General features: G+C 47.6%; 1 protein-coding gene across 2 annotated transcripts in view; it reads left to right on the plus strand.

Moving 5' to 3' along the window:
* MCAM (melanoma cell adhesion molecule) overlaps window positions 1-21,888 on the plus strand; it is a 117,209-nt gene that overhangs the window by 50,045 nt on the left and 45,276 nt on the right. For both annotated transcript variants that reach the window (XM_063436715.1, XM_063436716.1), the window contains exon 3: window positions 20,951-21,155. In XM_063436715.1, coding sequence (XP_063292785.1) covers window positions 20,951-21,155 — 205 coding nt within the window. The remainder of the gene's footprint in view (window positions 1-20,950; window positions 21,156-21,888) is intronic.

Raw genomic sequence — 21,888 nt, forward strand, 5'->3', positions numbered from 1 at the left:
TCAGCTCTAAGTCAAGATCTACTGGATTTCGAGTCTATCCCAGGAGAATGTGTATTGTTACAATATGTAGATGACTTGTTGATAGCAGCAGTTACAAAAGAAAAATGTCAGCAAGCAACGCACGATCTACTACATATTCTCTGGAAGGCAGGATACAAGGTGTCCAGGAAGAAGGCTCAGTTGTGTTTGCCAACTGTCAAGTATCTGGGATTCCATATCTCTGAAGGTCAAAGGATTATGGGGCCAGAGAGAAAAGAAGCTGTCTGCCAAATACCAATACCCAAGAATAGAAGACAAGTGCGAGAATTCTTGGGGGCAGCAGGCTTCTGTAGGATATGGATTCCCAGCTATGCGATACTGGCAAAACCTCTGTACGCAGCCATCAAAGGTACAGAGCACGACCCCTTCTTATGGACCCAAGAACAGCAAACGGCATTTGAAGATGTGAAGAAGGCTTTGATGAGTGCCCCAGCATTAGGTCTACCTGATCACACACGACCATTCTACTTATATGTACACGAGCAAAGAAGAATGGCTGTGGGAGTATTGACACAGTACTTGGGATCATGGCAAAGACCTGTTGCCTACATGTCTAAGCAACTGGATGCAGTGGCCAGCGGACTTCCACCTTGTCTAAGAGCCGTAGCTGCAGCCGCCCTGCTAGTAGCTGAAGCCGATAAACTCACTCTGGGTCAAGAACTTTATGTACGAGTCCCACATGCAGTACAGACGTTGTTGGATTACAAAGGAAATCATTGGTTTAGTAACAGCCGTATGACCAAGTATCAAGCAATGTTGTGTGAAAACCCAAGAGTGCATTTAGAGACTGTAAACACCTTAAATCCAGCTACCCTTTTGCCGCAACCTACTGAAAGTCAACATGATTGTTTGGAAGTAATGGATGAAGTATTTTCAAGTAGACCAGATCTTCGTGATTTTCCCATCCAGAACCCCGATGTTCAATATTACACCGACGGCAGTAGTTATGTGAAAGAAGGGATCCGCTATGCAGGATATGCAGTGACAACAATAGACAAGGTGATAGAAGCTCGGCCACTGGCGAAAGGAACATCAGCACAAAAGGCAGAATTAATAGCACTAACACGAGCGTTACAATTGGCTGAAGGTTTAAGAGTAAATATCTATACGGACTCTAAGTATGCGTTTTTAACCACTCATGCCCACGGAGCTTTGTATAAAGAAAGAGGACTACTGAATTCAGAAGGCAAAGAAATCAAGTACGCAGCTGAAATCCTACAACTATTGGAAGCAGTGTGGGAGCCGAAAGAAGTCGGTATCATACATTGTCGAGCGCATCTGAGAGGAGATGGTGATGTAACCAAGGGAAATCGGATGGCAGATAGTGCAGCTAAGCGTGCTGCTGAATCAGGAAGACAGGAGTATGTGGGGCATATAGCTGCTCTTATACCAACTCCACTGTCCCAATGGACTCCAGTTTATACAGCTCAAGAAGAGGAGTGGTTAAAGACTGAACCGGGAAAGTATTTGGAGAACAAGTGGTATCAGCTAGAAGATGGAAGAATAGTCATACCAGCATCACTAGCGGTAGAAATTGTCCAAAATTATCACAACGGGACACATTCTGGGAGAGACAGTACTGAAGAATCTCTCAGGAAACATTTCTACATACCAAGATTGTCCAACTTGACTCAGGCCATTGTACGCAGATGTGTAACGTGTGCTAAGAATAATGCAAGACAAGGACCAGTAAAGCCACCAGGAGTCCAGTTTATGGGGGGACTCCCCATGTCCGATCTACAAATAGACTTTACAGTAATGCCTAAATCGGGTGGACATCGTTACCTGTTGGTAATTGTGTGCACCTATTCAGGCTGGGTAGAAGCATGTCCTACTCGTACAGAGAAAGCAGGAGAAGTTGTAAGATTCCTGCTACGAGAAATAATACCCCGATATGGACTACCCTGTTCTATAGGATCGGACAATGGTCCAGCTTTTGTTCATCAGTGCCTACAACAACTGACTCATATGCTTGGTATAAAGTGGAGGCTTCATACTGCATATAGACCCCAGAGTTCTGGTAAGGTAGAGAGAATGAATAGAACTATAAAGAACCAGTTGGCTAAAATGTGTCAGGAAACCCAACTTAAGTGGAACGTTCTCTTACCCATAGCTTTATTGCGAATCCGCAGTACCCCTACCAGAAGGATGGGCCTCTCTCCTTTTGAAATCATGTATGGGCGACCACCTCCCGTACTTGGTAACTTAAGGGGGGACTTGAGTCAGTTGGGAGAAGGAATTACCCGGCAGCAGGTTGTAGAGTTGGGTAAGACTATGGAGGAGGTACAGAAATGGGTACAAGATAGATTACCTGTGAATATTTATCCCCCTGTTCATAGTTATCATCCAGGAGACCAAGTGTGGATTAAAGAGTGGAATAATGTACCGTTAGGGCCCAAGTGGAGAGGTCCTTATGTTGTTCTTTTGTCTACCCCTACAGCGATAAAAGTAGCCGAAGTAACTCCGTGGATACATCACTCCAGGGTTAAACCAGCAGCAGTCGATTCTTGGCAAATTACAGCAGATCCAGAGAATCCCTGCAAGATCCGGTTGAAACGCACTACTCAGTCGGAGTAACGAGGAATTATTGTGGATTACAAATTTTATTGTTACAGGTGTGAGTGAGAAGGCCATAATAAAGCCTGTCCGCTTACCAACACATAGTGTATAAGCCAGGAAAGTCTCGAAGGGACACCTGTGAAGACGAGCAGAACTCCATTCCCTGCAGCCCTCACATCCTGGAAGCTGAGGTTCCATCGCACGGACGAAGACTGAGGATGACGGCGAAAGATGTGCTTTTGATTGTGTTTATTTATATGTGTTTTTATATTCAGGAAGGTAGAGGTACCGACACTCCTAGCTGTGAGGTATGCATTAAGACTATGAGAACAGGTAACCATATTTCCCAAACCCTAATTTGGCATTCACAATACGAATGTAAAGGAGAGGTATCAAGATGTAGATACCTAAATATAGACTATAGTGTGTGCCATTTAGGAGTAGGAGAACCTAAGTGCTTCAGTCCAGAGTATCAACCTCGTACAATTTGGTTGACTCTCAGGAATGGAGATCCTCAGGGGACCCTAATTAATAAGACGGTGTTAGAATCCGTACATTCTTCGGGTGTTCTGCTATTTGATGCATGTAAGGCGATATCAAGTGGTAGAAAACCGTGGAATGTATGTGGGGATCTTAGATGGGAGAGGACGTATGGGTCTAATGATAAATATATTTGTCCCAGTAGTAAAAATAAATATGTGAGTCCTAGATGCCCAAATAAAGACTATAACTTTTGTCCATATTGGTCTTGTGTGGGGTGGGCGACTTGGGGACAGACAGTAGATAAAGACATGATAGTGACTAAGTTGCCGACTAGCCCTTATTGTAAGTCTATGGAATGCAACCCAGTCCATATACTTATTAATAACCCCGACAAGTTCCTAGATAAGTATGGAAATTTATTTGGGTTTCAGATATACGGGACGGGTTTAGATCCTGGGACATTATTGTTTATAGGAATAGAGACTGATACGGTATCCTCCCAGACTCATCAAGTATACCATTCCTTTTATGAAGAGATGAGTATAGATAATAAGATCCCCCATAACGCTAAAAACCTGTTCATTGACCTAGCTGAAAGTATTGCCGGTAGTCTTAATGTTACCAACTGCTATGTGTGTGGAGGTACTAACATGGGAGACCAATGGCCTTGGGAAGCAAAGGAGGTAATGTCCGGTTCTGAGGCAGTTGACCAACTAATATCTACACAAGCCGATTATCATTTGAGTGTTAGAGGTAAATCTGAGTGGAGATTAAAGACCTCCATCATAGGTTATGTTTGCATAGCAAGGAAAGGAATAATGTATAATACTTCTGTAGGAGAATTAACTTGTCTAGGGCAAAAAGCTTATGATGATGATACTAAAAATACAACTTGGTGGTCGGCTTCAAATGTCTCAGAACCATCTAACCCGTTTGCTAGATATGCCAGTTTAAAGGATGTGTGGTTTGATTTATCCATCACATCTACCTGGAGAGCCCCAGCAAATTTGTACTGGATCTGTGGTAAGAAAGCCTATTCGGAGTTGCCACAGGACTGGGAAGGGGCATGTGTGTTGGGTATGCTCAAACCATCCTTCTTCTTGTTACCGATTGAAACAGGTGAGACTTTAGGTGTTAAAGTGTATGATGTGAATCATAGGAAGAAAAGGGGACCCTTAGAGATAGGCACCTGGGAAGATAATGAATGGCCTCCCCAGCGTATCATAGATTATTATGGGCCAGCCACGTGGGCAGAAGATGGTACCTTTGGTTATAGAACCCCAATTTATATGCTCAACCGTATTATAAGATTACAGGCGGTGGTTGAGATTATTACTAATGAGACCTCACAAGCACTCAATCTTCTAGCGAAGCATAATACCAGGATGAGGACAGCAGTGTACCAAAATAGATTAGCCTTGGATTACCTTTTGGCAGTAGAGGGAGGTGTATGTGGGAAGTTTAACCTGAGCAATTGCTGTCTTCAAATAGATGACGAAGGGCAAGCAATAGCTGAGCTTACTAGCCATATGGTTAAACTAGTGCATGTGCCTACTCAGGTATGGAAAGGGTACAATCCAAGTAGTTGGTTTGGTAGCTGGTATGAGTGGTTTGGAGGGCTTAAGGCAGTGGTAGGTGGAGTCCTACTGATTTTACTGTTGTGTCTACTCCTACCGTGTCTTATACCCTTAGTAGTTAGGTCTGTGCAAAGCCTGATAGGAAGTATAGCAGAGAGGAAGGCTGCTGCACAGATAATGGCGATATATAAGTATAAGGCTCTAGATCAAGGAGAACCAATGCAGGAAGATGAGTGTTAAAAGATTCACATCATAAGATAAGTCTGGTCTGGTTCATGGTAACCTGAGGTATATGCAAACCAAGGTTAAGTGATGCCTCAAGTAATTGTGAAATATCAGAGGCATCAAAGGGGGGAATGTGATGTAATTCCAGTAAAATACAAGTTTAGCAGGCTAAGATTGCCACAAGGCATATGTATGTATATGTGTTTGTAGTATCAGTTAGTTAATTACACGTAGCTAAGATACTGTTATCACTGTACTGACCAGGTGCAGGAATGTAAGAACTGGAATTACGCGTCCCTCTCCTTTGTATCAGATGAGCCACGTGGTTAGACCGGATGGATGAGTTTAGACTCTATTTATTAAATAGGTTAAGGGTATGTGTGGGTGTAGTTAATTGTGGGAGGAGCTACAGTGCTATATAAGGAATGTACTCTATGTATTCAGTACTCAGACTTTGCTGTATTTTGGTGACGCTAGTCCCTCTGAGTCCCGATCGGTGATCCAATAAAGAATCTCTTCCTTCCTGAAGAAACCTGTGTCCATCTCTCTGTGCTTGGCTTCCGTCAGTTTCTCCGGTATCAGTTTGGGTATTGACTATACCCCTGCAATCTAACTGCTCAATTCTCTGCCATGTGTGAGTTATTTCACTTTGGTTATACAGCCTTAGCAACACAGTCTCAATACACATTTCCTAAAAAGAACACTGACTTTTTTTTATCTTCCCTTAATGCACAATGTGTTTAATTTAGAATATCCTATCTTCAGTTCTGTTATTTGCCTGCTGGAGCCTTCAACAAAGACAATTAACAGAACAGGAGATTACAAATGTCTAAAGTAAACACACTATGCTGTAAAAATGAAACCTACATGGCAGAGAATTTAGCAGTGAGACTGCAGGGGCATGATCTATACACCAAAACGGTTTCATTAAGTAGTTTTGGTGTTTAGGGTGTCCATTTAATGAGCCATTAAAACCCTGTCACTTAATCCAAGTTAAAATTAACTTAAAAACGTAAAAACAATTTCTCACAGTGTGTCATATTGCCTCTGGGCTTCTAACACCCCTGTTGTGGCTTTCCACAATAACTTAAAAAAGCCCTGTTATTACCTTCAATGCTCCCTACTAATTCCACTCTATATTCTATCTTTAATGAGAGTATTGAATCTGCCATATACCTGGTGTCTATACCAGGTTTCTTGTGGTTCCAGTAACTTCTACTGCTGTAACAGACTAAAAGCATGCTCCCTTGTTGACCTTTATAGTGAGAACTTCATAGATTCAACTTATACGAAACCTGAAGAAAAATCCCAAATGGTAGGATTATATGGAGGGAGAAAACGAAAAGTTCAACCCCCCAATAATCACTGACATAGGGTGTGCCCACACAGAGGGATGAATAACTCAAATCCCATGGTATCAAATAAATAAAAGTAAAAATAAATAATAAATATTAATCAAATTCTTTATTAGAAAAAATTGTAGAAAAAAACACACGATAAAATAAAACCCAGATACGTACAAAAACGAGTGTATAAAAATGTATTATACACACAGGGTTATACTAAACCTGCTTATTTTAAATAAATAACTGCATTGAAGTGTAAACTTTAAAAACAGAACCTTTGTAAACTAAAATAATTCATTTTCCTATTTGTGACAGTATGCTATTTACTGGCACAAATACTTTCAGCTATACTGGAACATCCTATACTTATCTCATGACAGGCGCACAGTTGGATTTGCCGGCATTTGCGCTCACCTTACCCAACCCCCATAAAGACACGGACACAGGTTATATTGTTAGAAGTATTAGTCCACAGCTTTATTAAATTATAAATAAAATAATTAAGGAATAACAAATGGGGTCTTTGCCAACAGACCTTATTAAAGTTAACATCCCCCATGTACATAACATTCCCCTGGCAATGACCCCCCAATAATAACAATAGATAACAATCCAAATAACATGTTAATACAGAAACTGGCCGCCCAGTATGGCCACGTTTCCACCCGGTTAAATTGTAGGGGTGTACCGAGACACCGCTACCCACCATATCCCTTTTAGGGGTGTACCAAGACACCGCTACCCACCATATCCATTGTAGGGGTGTACCAAGACACCACCACACCCCCAGGTTCGGAGCCACCGACGAGCTCGAACCTACCAACCACGTGCAACACTGTCCAATCCACACTAAAACCACTTTCTCCTCCATCTGCCCTCCGATTTAACCAGGCCATTCCCCGCCGCTGTGAAAAAACAGGAAATCAACTAACCAAATACAGGGAGGGTGGGAGGGACAACTGACAGGTAAGCATAGGTTCAGTTAAAATGGCTACTTCATATAATGGCTGGTGTAAATATTCCCCGTATGGCTCCACCCCACCCAGCATGCTAGCTGTCACTAACTTCCTGTGGTTGCTATGCCTACCTCCTGGCTCTGTCAAGGCCTATTCCTCTTAGCTGCGCTGATCCATGGGCTACATGATTAGCTCAAAGGGACACTCTAGTCACCAAAACATCTTTAGCCTAATAAATCCGTTTCAATAATAGTTTTAATAATTTTTAAATCTTCATGTGCATTCAAGGGGTAGCTCAAGGTGTCAACTCAAGTTTGGCTTGTTCCTTTAAAAATAATTTCAGGAAGTATAACTTTACTGAGAGGGTAGTGGATGCATGGAATAGCCTTCCAGCTAAAGTGGTAGAGGTTAACACAGTAAAGGAGTTTAAGCATGCGTGGGATAGGCATAAGGCTATAATAGACTTAAGATAAGGCCAGGCACTAATTAAAAGTATTGTGAAATATTGGGCAGACTAGATGGGCCGAATGGTTCTTATCTGCCGTCACATTCTATGTTTCTATGTTTCACATGACAGAATATATACAGGGCTCGAGTCCTGCAGGAACGCGTGGGAACGGCGTTCCTGCACTTTTTTCACAGCAGGAACGCCGTTCCCATTACTAGTCCTGCAGGACCCAGGGCTGGCACAAGCGGCTGCCCGAGCGGGGGGAGCACAAATCCGAATCCCCTGCCTCTGACTGTGGACTCGGATTTCTAAACTCACCTCTCCCCCTGCAGTCAGTGGAGTCGTCCGGCCTCTCCTGATGATGTCAGTAGGAGGGGGCGTGACTTTCTCTGCTCTTCTCACAGGACCGCTGGGAGCAGAGGAAGTCATGCCCCCTCCTCCTGACATCATCAGGAGAGGCCGGCTTACTCCACTGACTGCAGGCTGCAGGTTCCAGATCCTGTCCCACCCCTCCTGGCCCAAGGTAAGCCTCAGGGAGTGGGGAAGGCACTTTAGTTTTTTTTTTTTATCCCTTTCCTCAGTCCCTGTCCCCCTATTTAAGGCCCTGCCCCCCCTCCTCAGTTCCTGCCCCCCTCCTTAGTCCCTTTCCCCAGTCCCTGTCCCCCTCCTCAGTCCCTGTCCCCCTTCCTCAGGCCTGTCCTTGACCCCCTATTTAAGGCCCTGTCCCCCCTCCTCAGTTCCTGCCCCCCTCCTCAGTCCCTGTCCCCGTATTTAAGGCCCTGTCCCCCCTCCTCAGTTCCTGCCCCCCCTCCTCAGTCCCTGTCCCCCTATTTAAGGCCCTGTCCCCCTCCTCAGTTCCTTCCCCCCTCCTCAGTCCCTGTCCCCCTCCTCAGTCCCTGCCCCCCTCCTCAGTCCCTGTCTAGCTCCTCAGTTCCTGTCTCCCTCCTCCTCAGTCCCTGTCCTCCTCAGTCCCTGTCCCCATCCTCAGGCCCTGTCCCTTTCCTGAGCCCCTGTCCCCCTATTTAAGGCCCTGTTCCCCTTCCTCAGTCCCTGCCCCCCTCCTCAGTCCCTGCCCCCCTCCTCAGTCCCTGCCCCCCTCCTCAGTCCCTGCCCCCCTCCTCAGTCCCTGCCTCCCTCCTCAGTCCCTGTCTCCCTCCTCAGTCCCTGTCCCTTTCCCCAGTCCCTGTCCCTTTCCCCAGTCCCTGTCCCCCTCCTCAAGCCCTGTCCCCCTCCTCAAGCCCTGTCCCCTTACTCAGTCCCTGTCTCCCTCCTCAGTCCCTGTCTCCCTCCTCAGTCCCTGTCCCCCTCCTCAGTCCCTGTCCCCCTCATATGTCCCTGTCCCTTTACCGAGTCCCTGTCCCCCTATTTAAGGCCCTGTCCCCCTCCTCAAGCCCTGTCCCCTTACTCAGTCCCTGTCTCCCTCCTCAGTCCCTGTCTCCCTCCTCAGTCCCTGTCTCCCTCCTCAGTCCCTGTCTCCCTCCTCAGGCCCTGTCTCCCTCCTCAGGCCCTGTCTCCCTCCTCAGGCCCTGTCTTCTTACTCAGGCCCTGCCCCCCTCCTCAGTCCCTGCTCCCTTCATCAGCCCCTGCCCCCCTCCTCAGCCTCTGTCCCTTTCCTCAGCCCATGGCCCCTTCCTCAGCCCATGCCCCTCCCCCCCCTCCTCCTCCTAAGCTCTTATCCCTCTTCCTCAGCACTGCCACCTTACTCAGCCCATGGCCCCTTCCTCAACCCATGCCCCCCCCCCCTCCTAAGCTCCTGTCCCTTTTCCACAGCACTGTCTCCTTACTTAGCCCCTGTCCCCCTCCTCAGCCCCTGTCCACCTTACTCAGCCCACTGCTCTTACTCAGCCCCTGCATACGAGCATCGGCCCCTGCCCCTCTTCCTCAGCCCCTGCCCCTCTTCCTCAGCCCCTGCCCCTCTTCCTCAGCCCCTGTCCCCCTTCCTCAGTCCCTGTCCCCCTTCCTCAGTCCCTGTCCCCCTTCCTCAGTCCCTGTCCCCCCTCCTCAGCCCCTGTCCACCTTACTCAGCCCCTGTCCACCTTACTCAGCCCACTGCTCTTACTCAGCCCCTGCATACGAGCATCAGCCCCTGCCCCTCTTCCTCAGCCCCTGCCCCTCTTCCTCAGCCCCTGCCCCTCTTCCTCAGCCCCTGCCCCCCTTCCAGGGCCGGACTGGGAATTAAAAGCAGCCCTGGAAATTATTATTTACCAGCTCCATAATGCGTCGCGCCAGCATAGTGTGCAGATACAGAGTTAGAAAAGAGAACTTAAAATAAAAAATGATTACTCCAACGTGAAAAAAGCACATATAGGCTTAAAAAAAAAGAGTGCAGATTTATTTTAAGCAGACGTGCCTTTGCATATAACCAATGTTTCAGTCCAACTACCATGACATATTAAGGAAAGCTTGGTAATGGGACTGAAATGGTGAATGTATGTAGGGCACAACTGTAAAAAAATATGTTATCTTGTTTATTTTGAGGTCCTGTGGGTGCACTCTTCACTTTAAATATGTTATTGTGCTGGATTATGCACCTAGCAACAAGACTGGGCCAATATCTGCTTATTACATATCAATGACATTTCTTAGTGTATTATGCATATATAAATGTACATTAATATATGTGTAAATATAATAGGCATAATTATATATATATATATATATATATATATATATAATATAAATCAGTGGCGGATCCAGAGCCTGATCTCAGGAGGGGCACCTATAGATTATTTAAAGAAATAATCCATGCACAATAACCACTACTGCTCTGTGTAGTGGGTATGGTGCCAGGAGTGCCGGGACCCGCTCCCAGAGTAAGTAGTCAAACCGTTTAAGTACAGTTTGACAACTTACCTGGGGTCTGCTGGGATATGGGGCTGTAGTAGGGTATAGGAGCAGTGGTGCAATGTGTGAGGGGTGCAATGTGTGTGAAAGGTTCAGTGTGTAGGGTGTGTGGGGCAATGTGTGTATGGGTGGCTGTGTGTGTATGGGGGTCTGTGTGTGTGTATGGGGGGGCAGTGTGTGAATGTGTATGGTGTGTGTGGGCAGTGTTTGTATGGGGCTAGAGTTCACTCTCACAACTTGGACCACCAGGAATCCCTGGTGGTCGCAGTGGTGAGAGTGAACTCTAGCCCGTAGCTCCAGGGCTAGAGTTTCCCTGTGGCACTCTCCCTCCCCCTCTGTCTCTCTCTATTCACCCCTCTTTCTCCCCTTGTGTCTCACTCTCCCCCCTCTGTCTCTTTCTCCCTCCTTTCCCTGTGGCACTCTCCCTCCCCCTCTGTCTCTCTCTATTCACCCCTCTTTCTCCCCTTGTGTCTCACTCTCCCCCCCTCTGTCTCTTTCTCCCCCCTTTCCCTGTGGCACTCTCCCTCCCCCTCTGTCTCTCTCTATTCACCCCTCTTTCTCCCCTTGTGTCTCACTCTCCCCCCTCTGTCTCTTTCTCCCTCCTTTCCCTGTGGCACTCTCCCTCCCCCTCTGTCTCTCTCTATTCACCCCTCTTTCTCCCCTTGTGTCTCACTCTCCCCCCTCTGTCTCTTTCTCCCTCCTTTCCCTGTGGCACTCTCCCTCCCCCTCTGTCGCTCTCTATTCACCCCCCCGTCTCTCTCTCTATTCACCCCCCCTCTGTCTCTCTCTCTCTATATTCACCCCCCTCTGTCTCTTTCTCCCTCCTTTCCCTGTGGCACTCTCCCTCCCCCTCTGTCTCTCTCTATTCACCCCTCTTTCTCCCCTTGTGTCTCACTCTCCCCCCTCTGTCTCTTTCTCCCCCCTTTCCCTGTGGCACTCTCCCTCCCCCTCTGTCTCTCTCTATTCGCCCCTCTTTCTCCCCTTGTGTCTCACTCTCCCCCCTCTGTCTCTTTATCCCTCCTTTCCCTGTGGCACTCTCCCTCCCCCTCTGTCTCTCTCTATTCACCCCCCCGTCTCTCTCTCTATTCACCCCCCCTCTGTCTCTCTCTCTATATATTCACCCCCCTCTGTCTCTCTCTCTCTATTCACCCCCCTCTGTCTCTCTCTCTATTCACCCCCCTCTGTCTCTCTCTCTCTCTCTCTATTCACCCCCCCTGTCTCTCTCTCTCTCTTCACCCCCCTCTCTCTCTCTCTCTCTTCACCCCCCCTCTGTCTCTCTCTTCACCCCCCCTCTGTCTCTCTCTTCACCCCCCCTCCTGTCTCTCTCTTCACCCCCCTCCTCTGTCTCTCTCTCTTCACCCCCCCTCCTCTGTCTCTCTCTTCATCCCCCCTCCTCTGTCTCTCTCTTCACCCCCCATCCTCTGTCTCTCTCTTCACCCCCCCTCTGTCTCTCTCTTCACCCCCCCGTCTGTCTCTCTCTTCACCCCCCGTCTGTCTCTCTCTTCACCCCCCCCCGTCTGTCTCTCTCTTCACCCCCCCCGTCTGTCTCTCTCTTCACCCCCCGTCTGTTTCTCTCTTCACCCCCCCGTCTGTCTCTCTCTTCACCCCCCCCCCCGTCTGTCTCTCTCTTCACCCCCACCCCCTGTCTGTCTCTCTCTCTCTCTTCACCCCCCCCCACTTCCATCCCCCCCACCCACCTGAGAGGAGTCAGGGGGCCGCCGCATTGCCCGCTGCAGCCTCGCCGGTCCGGCAGCACTGTTAATGCTGAGGGCTGAAGGGGAGGGAGGAGCATGTCTCTCTACCATGCTCCCTCGCGGTTCCCACAATCCCCAGCACGGATGCTGCTGGGGATTGTGGGAACCGCGAGGGAGCATGGTAGAGAGACATGCTCCTCCCTCCCCTTCAGCCCTCAGCATTAGGTGTGCCGCCGGACCGGCGAGGCTGCAGCGGGCAATGCGGCCGCCTGCCGGCCGGCCCCCGCAAAGTGTGTGCCACCGGACCGGCCACCCGGTGGCACATATATTTCCCCCAGCAGCCCCCAGGTGCCGCGGCCCACCGGGAAATTTCCCGGTATTCCGGTGGGCCAGTCCGGCCCTGCCCCCTTCCTCAGCCCCTGTCCCCCTTCCTCAGCCCCTGTCCCTCTCCTCAGCCCATGCCCCCTTCGTCAGTTCCTGTCCCTTTCCTCAGCCCCTCAGTTCCTGTCCCTTTCATCAGCCCCTCAGTTCCTGTCCCTTTCCTCAGCCCCTCAGTTCCTGTCCCTTTCCTCAGCCCCTCAGTTCCTGTCCCTTTCCTCAGCCCCTCAGTTCCTGTCCCTTTCCTCAGCCCCTCAGTTCCTGTCCCTTTCCTCAGCCCCTCAGTTCCTGTCCCTTACCTCAGCCCATGTCCCCTTCCTCAGCCCTTGCCCCCCCCCCCTCCTAAGCTCCTGTCCCTCTTCCTCAGCTCCTGTCCCCCTCCTCAGCCCCGTGCCCTTACTCAGCCCCTGCATACAAGCGTATCATTTTTTTGGGGTGGGGGGGGGAGGGGGCGGGGAGTGGATCTTGGGTGAGTTCCTGCACTTTTTTACCCAGGACTTGACCCCTGAACATATATATATATATATATATATATATATATATATATATATATATATATATATATATATACAGGGCTCAAAAACATTCAGACCTGGCAAGTTAAAATTTACAACATAAATCAACTGCACACCTAATGTTAAGTATGTAAAAATGACAATCATTGTTTAATGACAAAAAAAAAAAAGAATAAAACTCACATTTCATCTATATACACCCAAATATGTACAAATCATAATGGAAAATGCATAATTGCAATTTATCTATATACATAATAGTATAAAAAGCGATATCAATGCAGGCATTTCATACAAACGAAATAGTGAGAAAATTAAATAATCCTTCACTGCTGTGGTCATTTATAGTGATTTATATACCGTAGATTACCATAGCATAATTTGATTTGAAATTTAATTTGGACCAGCAACCTCTTGTCTACATTTTAATTTTCTTGCAGTTCAACCTAAGGCCACAACAGGAATGTAAAATGAGCAAAAAACTCAACTATAAGAAAAAAAAATGAAGGCTGTTGGATGAAATAAGGAACTTGTAGTAGTACAGATCTTCCACTAGGTGGTATCATACATAGATATAATACATTTTTCTTCTATTGAAAAAGATACAAAGGCATAAAACACCTTGACAAATTTAGCTAAACCACTTTTGTGAGTATTCTCACAAATTCTAAATGGCTCTATATAATTTACTCTTTTACTCTTTTTTCAAATTAACATAACTGAATTGGAGAATATTCCCATGTGACAGACCCCTTTTGGAGTGACAGATACCATCTCGGAGAATTGCCGTTGTATGTGGATTATTGTGGATTTCGGGTACTTGTGGATCCGTACGGTACACACCGCCACGTGGAGAGAACAATGGGTCGCGGCCATTTTGACCGCATGGACTAATGACCGAACACTCACGAACTTTCCACACGACGAATTTCAACCTTACCGATAACGTACGCCCATGCTGGTCGACAGATCCAAAGTACCGAAATAAAGACACCGGATCCAAGAGAGAGTTTTTGTTTATGTTATATGGTTCCTGAGTAAATGGTGCAAACGTGTATCTAGCGAACGGCCCAACCGATCTAGGGGATTTTCACGTATATTGTTCCCTTAGATCTCCGTTCCCTAATACACGTAGCACATTGTATTTTCGTTATATATTGTGTGTGTTATTAAACCTGTAATAATTGTAAAATATTCTGCCCGGTACAGTGGGAGTGACTCCCACTGTAAATGTATTATCTCCTCCGGATACGGGGAGGAGTTGTTGTACGGCATAAAAGCCCGAGTTGCAGAATAAACATTATTCCTACTTTGACCCTCAACACAGAGTCTCGTCTCGTGCTTGGAGGGGATGGCTATTACTTGGATTCGTAATTACTGGGAACCTGTTATGCTTTAGCTGACTTCATCTTGAGGGGGAATGGACACCTTCTCAGCGGCGTAAACCCCTACTACACCGGGGTGCCGCTACAATTGGTGGCAGCGGCGGGATCGTTCTTTCACCCCAGAAGGACAGCTACTGAGAGCAAACAGGATGGAGGCCTACTACGGAAGGTTGAAACGATCTACCCTAAAAGACTTGTTGGAGAGCCGTGGTCGTTCGGCTAGCAACAAAAAGAAATGAGACATTTTGGCAGAGTTGGTCGCATTGGACTTAGCTGAACAGAATGGCGAACTGGGTGTCGAACCAAACCCAGAACCGGAGATCGCATTGGTCCGAACCCCGGAAGACGAACGATTCGACCACGAGGTGAGGGTAAGGCTGGCTCACTACGGACCAAACCCATCACCTAGGATCGTGACTCCAGACTTCCACCAGCGCCAGTCCAGTTGCTGGGACTTTGCAAACTCCCGAGGAAAAGAGGAAAGTACACTTTGCCGCTTTTAAAAATTTTGTGGAAGCAGAGGGGGAGATTGACCAATACTTAGCGGACTTTGAGCGTCAATGTGCCTTGCATAAAGTACCCTCCGAGGAGTGGGTCAAAATTTTGTCTGGCAAATTATCCGGACGAGCCAGTGATGCTTTCCGGGCGATCCCGGACCATGAGGTGGGAAACTATCGATTGGTAAAGGAAGCTCTATTGTCCCGATATGCGGTAACCCCCAAAGCATATCGGAGACGTTTCCGAGAATCCCGAAAGCAAACCGGTGACTCCTACACCGAATGGGCCTGCCGATTACAACGCACGGCTGGCCACTGGATGGATGGGTGCCAAGCTACCACCGCGGAGGAGGTATTACAATTGTTTTTGTTGGAGCATTTTTTTGAAAAGGTGGACAAGGAGCTCAGAGAGTGGATTCGGGATAGGAGACCCCTTACCCTACCTGAAGCCGCCCGGTTGGCCGACGAGTACGCAGACGCCCGCAAACCCGACCCCTCGGTCCAAAAGACAGCTTCCCGAGTAGAAAGCCGCCCCGTCGGCCCTACTCCAACCACCCCCGCTACTCAACCTAGCTACAACACTTCCTCCCGCTTCGCCCAGTCCAGTGTCCCGGACCGCCGGCGGTGCCATAGGTGCCAACAGGTGGGCCACCTGAGAGACAAATGCCCACTAGATCCAGCTCGACAAGCTTCTTGGAGGAAGCCCGCTGAAGGGAACACCCGGCCCTTTACCTCAGGGGCCCATTGCATTGAAGCCCAGCCCCTGGGGGAAGAGCAATGGGAAATTTTGCACGAGGCCAACCCCCTATATGCGGCTGCCGTAGACAACCGTCAACATCACCGACAAACAGTCCGAGTAAATGGACAAGTTGTCAGTGGATTACGAGACACTGGGGCCACCCTAACATTGATCCAACACGACCTGGTCCCCGAAAGGGAACATACTGGACAAACGGTGGCCGTTAGAGTGGCCGGGGGTGCGGTGCATCGCCTCCCCACGGCCCGAGTGCATTTGGATTGGGGGGTGGGAGCTGGCCAAGTGAATGTGGGCCTGATGAAAGGGCTACCAGCGGAAGTACTCTTGGGAAATGATTTAGCCCCGCTGTTGTCCGCTTTTGCTCCTCAAGGCCCTGCTGGAGCCTGCCCTGTCACCACCCGGGCTCAGGCTCGTGCCATTGGAATCGGCCCGCCGGTCGTGGAGACCCAGGTAAGATCTAACCCTCCGACTGTGACCTTAGGACAGACCCCCTTAGACTGGGATACCCCTGAGACTTTTGGGAGGGAGACGCGGGAAGACGTCACTCTACGGAAGTATAGGGATAAGGCTGACAAAAAGGAACTAGGGACGGATGGGGAAAGCTACGAGTGGGTGGGGGATAGACTGTATAGGATCCCCCAGGAGCCCGCAACAGGTAAAAACCCCGTCCCGCAGAAGCAACTAGTGCTACCGAAAAAGTACCGACAAGAGATCATGAGGATCGCTCACGATATACCCTTAGCTGGCCATTTAGGAATACGTCGCACGGGCCATAGGATTACCCAGAATTTCTTCTGCCCAGGGTTTAACCGGGACGTGCGACAATACTGCAGAACCTGTGACACTTGCCAATGGGTGGGTAAGAGGAGGGATCGTCCAAAGGCCAAATTAATGTCGATGCCGATCATTGGGGAACCTTTCTATAGGGTCGCCGTCGACATTGTAGGCCCCCTAGCGCGACCTAGCCCATCCGGTAAGAAGTACATTCTTACTGTGGTGGACTATGGGACCCGGTACCCCGAGGCAGTACCCCTGTCAAATATTGAAGCTGAGACAGTAGCCGATGCCTTGGTTAAGATATTCACTCGGGTGGGGTTCCCTAAAGAAATCCTATCCGACCAGGGAACCCAGTTCACTGCCGTACTCACACAGCAGTTATGGAAAGTGTGCCACATTAAACCCCTGCTCAGTTCCCCGTACCACCCCCAAACTAACGGTCTCTGTGAGCGCTTTAATGGGACTCTCAAACAAATGTTGAGGACCTTTACGGACGGTTGCAGAGACTGGGAAAGATTCTTACCCCACCTGTTATTTGCATATAGGGAGGTCCCCCAAGAATCTACGGGTTTCTCTCCCTTTGAGTTATTGTATGGGAGGAGGGTGCGAGGACCCCTCGATCTCATTCGGGACCACTGGGAAGGGGAGACCGAACAGGCAGGGACACCTATTGTGCCATATGTCCTGGAACTCCGGGACCGCATGGAGCAACTCTCCCTATTGGTAAGGGAGAATCTCCAGGCGGCCCAGGGGCGACAGAAACGATGGTACGATAGGGGTGCCCGGCAACGACTATTCCAAATAGGGCAGAAGGTATTGGTGCTAAAACCGGTGAAGGACAACAAACTGCAAGCTGCGTGGCAGGGTCCTTACAAGGTTTTAGCCCAACTCTGTGATACCACCTACCTTATTGCCAGCTGTGCAGATGAACGGATCCAACGATCCTTTCATGTGAACATGTTGAAGGAGTACCAAGAACGGCAAGAAGATATTCACGCTGTTTGTGCCCCAGCTACTGATGACCCTGAAAATTTACCCCTACCTGACCTGATAGAAAGGGAGACTCACCCCGACCCAGTTAGCCTAGTGAAGCTGGGAGAGCGACTGAACCCTACGGAGCTGGAGCAAGCTAGACAGCTCCTATGGGAGAAACAGAGTACCTTCTCCCAGGAGCCAGGATACACCACCCTGGCCATACACAAGGTAGAAACCCCAGGGCAGGCCCCCCTCCGACAACCCCCTTACCGTATTCCGGAAGCCGTCCGGGACGGGATGCTAAAGGAAATACGGGAAATGACCCAGCTGGGGGTCATTGAGCCATCAGACAGTCCCTGGGCCTCTCCCGTAGTCCTAGTCCCAAGAAAGACGGAACCACTCGGTTCTGCGTCGACTACCGACGACTGAATGAAAAGACTACCACTGACGCTTACCCCATGCCCCGGGTAGACGAAATATTAGATCGCATAGCCAGGGGTAACTATCTCTCTACCATAGACCTCTGCAAGGGTTATTGGCAGATTCCCCTGGCCAAGGATGCCGTCCCCAAGTCGTCATTTGTCAACCCGGTTGGCCTATACCAATTTAAGGTCATGCCATTCGGGATGAAAAATGCCACCGGCTACGTTCCAGCGAATGGTGGATCGGCTCCTCGATGGATTCCAGGAGTTTGCGTGTGCATACCTGGATGACATTGCGATCTACAGTGAGTCTTGGGAGGAACATTTAGTCCACATAGGAGTAGTACTAGATAAGATTCGGGCCGCGGGCCTGACACTAAAACCCGAGAAGTGCCATTTAGGAATGGCCGAGGTCCAATACTTGGGTCACCGAGTAGGGTGTGGGAACCAGAGGCCAGAGCCTGCCAAGGTTGAAGCAGTAGCGAACTGGCCCACACCTAATACCAAGACCCAAGTATTGGCCTTCTTAGGGACCGCCGGGTATTATAGGCGTTTTGTCCCTGATTATAGTACGGTAGCCAAGCCCTTGACTGACTTGACCAAGAAGAATTTACCTAGACAGGTCCTGTGGTCTCCCGCTTGCGAAGCCGCATTCCAATCACTCAAACATGCCCTTGTTAATGCTCCTGTCTTGGCTGCCCCAGTACCTAACAAACGTTTCCTTGTACATACAGACGCTTCCATGTATGGACTGGGGGCTGTGCTGAGCCAAATCGGGGAAGATGGAAAGGAGCATCCGGTCGCATACCTCAGCCGAAAGTTGTTACCGAGGGAAGTGAGTTATGCGGCCGTAGAGAAAGAGTGCCTGGCCCTGGTATGGGCATTGAAAAAACTAACTCCTTATTTGTATGGACAAGAATTTTCCTTGGTAACCGACCACAATCCATTGGTATGGCTTAACCGGGTCGCAGGAGACAATGGCCGATTGCTAAGATGGAGCTTGGCCCTGCAAACGTACAATTTCACCATCAGCTATCGACCCGATAAGCTAAATGGACAATTCTCCGGACAAGTGAATTCCGGTCATCCCTAAGTTAATCCGAAAGGATCAAGCCAGGTCTGCCGGAGTGTACCACTAGGAGGGAGCCGTGTGACAGACCCCTTTTGGAGTGACAGATACCATCTCGGAGAATTGCCGTTGTATGTGGATTATTGTGGATTTCGGGTACTTGTGGATCCGTACGGTACACACCGCCACGTGGAGAGAACAATGGGTCGCGGCCATTTTGACCGCATGGACTAATGACCGAACACTCACGAACTTTCCACACGACGAATTTCAACCTTACCGATAACGTACGCCCATGCTGGTCGACAGATCCAAAGTACCGAAATAAAGACACCGGATCCAAGAGAGAGTTTTTGTTTATGTTATATGGTTCCTGAGTAAATGGTGCAAACGTGTATCTAGCGAACGGCCCAACCGATCTAGGGGATTTTCACGTATATTGTTCCCTTAGATCTCCGTTCCCTAATACACGTAGCACATTGTATTTTCGTTATATATTGTGTGTGTTATTAAACCTGTAATAATTGTAAAATATTCTGCCCGGTACAGTGGGAGTGACTCCCACTGTAAATGTATTATCTCCTCCGGATACGGGGAGGAGTTGTTGTACGGCATAAAAGCCCGAGTTGCAGAATAAACATTATTCCTACTTTGACCCTCAACACAGAGTCTCGTCTCGTGCTTGGAGGGGATGGCTATTACTTGGATTCGTAATTACTGGGAACCTGTTATGCTTTAGCTGACTTCATCTTGAGGGGGAAAGGACACCTTCTCAGCGGCGTAAACCCCTACTACACCGGGGTGCCGCTACATCCCATTTTGCTATTTTATCCTAAAATTTTAATTTCACTTTGGATTCACTCTGAATTCTGGACAAGTCAGAATTTATTGAATAGCCCTGAGCAGAATTCTACTGTACATAAGCCACGAGATCAGCATGGGAGCTATAGTTCAACATCTGTAGAACTGCTTGCCATTTAATCATACTTTACATTGATTGATGATTAAAGGGACACTCCAGGTACCAAAAACAACTTCATCTAAATTTAGTTGTTATGGTGCCAGGATGCCCCTGGAAGCACTCCTACCTTCAGGGGTTCAACCGTTCCCGAATGGTTTAACCCCAAAGTTGATTCCAGGGGCGATGTCCACTCCTCCTCGATGTCCTGACAGCATCCAGCTTCTGAATTTTCAGAACTCTAAGTCTGCCCTGAGCGGCGGGGGGGTCCTAAATAACAAATGGGGGGGGGGCCTTTTGTCCTTCCCCCAGCCCCCACCCATGAGCGGCGGGTGCGGTCCCTGAATTACAATAGGGGGGGACCTATTGTCCTCCTGCCCGCCGGCCCTCAGCCATGAGCGGCAGGTGAGGGCCCCAGGTAGATCCCCCCTTATTGTACTACATAAACAAGAGTGCAGTACTGCAGCCAAAATGTGTGTAATTGTGCATTATATTGTAAGGTAAACCCCTCACATTTGTAGGAACCTTATTATTATCATTGGCTCTAATCTTATTGGCTCCTGTGCCTTTACGGTAGCACGTCACCTTTTTCATGAATACAGCACCACAGACTCTTTCCAAGAGCCTAAACTTAGCCCGGCTTTATGATAAATCAGCACATGGCCAGTGTAGGGTCTTCTAATTACTCCACGTTCACCTGGGTGTAATATGATAAGATTCCGCCAGACCTCAAAGCTCAAGAGGCATTTATTAGATAAAGCAAAATATATGTAAAATATGTAAAATAACAAACTATTATAAGAGCAGTGATCCTTGCAACAAAGGGTTTCTATTAGATTTAGAATTATAACCGCTACAGTAAATCCCCACATATAACCCATGTGATGTAATATAAAAGAGCTGAATAAACAAATATATATAAACCTGAAAATACATCCCTGCTTGTTACCAGTTTAGATCCTTCTTAAAACAATAATTGGTTTTATGTAGTTAATTTGTCATAAAACGAATCATTTTTGTAATTTTTACTTTTCCTGTTTTTTTAGGAGAAGAACAGTGTACAGAAGATCGTAGCTATTGGCCCCCATGGGACAGTTAAAGAGGACTCAGAACTGAAAGAACGAGTTAATTTGGAAAACGTTACTTTGATAATTAGTGGAGTACGTGTTCAAGATGAGAGGACATATATCTGTCAGGTGGAGAAGTCAAGTGTGGATATTGCAGAAAGCAAAGTTCGCTTGCGTGTTTACAGTGAGTACAGCCAATATTTTATTATTATTATCAGATAGAACTTGGCCGTGCTCAGGTTTATCATTCCTTGGGTCATTCCTTGGGTTACATATGGTTTTATCTCTTTATTATTATTTATTATGTTTTTTTCTCTTCATGTGCTTTCATGATGACAAGTTATAAACAGAGAGATGATTGTTGAATTAAAGTGCATTATATAACAATTTTTTATAGTAATAGGTAAGCACAATTTAATTTTTTTTTTTTTTAAATGAATGAGGAAGATATTTTCATTTATAACCTTTATTATTCTTTTATATTGCTAAATGTGTATGAATATGTGCTTGTATAGTACAAAAATGCACATCACGATGAGTATAGGGCCAGGGTGATTTATTTATTTAGATTTTTTTTATTTTGTGTTATTTTTGTTGCAGTATTGTGCTTCTTGTTTGTTAAATTGAGTTTTTTTTACATTGCTACAATAAAAGAAGACTTTACTTGAGCCCTGAGAGTGTCAGCATTGTTGAAAGTTAGAACAACATTTTTAACCTAAACCAACAGTTTTGAGTTTGTGCAGAACTATATCAATTGCCTTAGCAAAATCAAAGTAGATCACATCCACTGTAACATCCTGATCTATATTTCTACTAACGTAGAATGTAATTAAGTTGGTTTTGCAATGGCCTGTCTTTATAAAAACCATGTTGATTCCTACTAATGATATTTTTATTACTGACATTTATAGAGCGCC

Source organism: Pelobates fuscus, chromosome 11 (genome assembly GCF_036172605.1).
Source record: "Pelobates fuscus isolate aPelFus1 chromosome 11, aPelFus1.pri, whole genome shotgun sequence".
Taxonomy (NCBI): domain Eukaryota; kingdom Metazoa; phylum Chordata; class Amphibia; order Anura; family Pelobatidae; genus Pelobates; species Pelobates fuscus.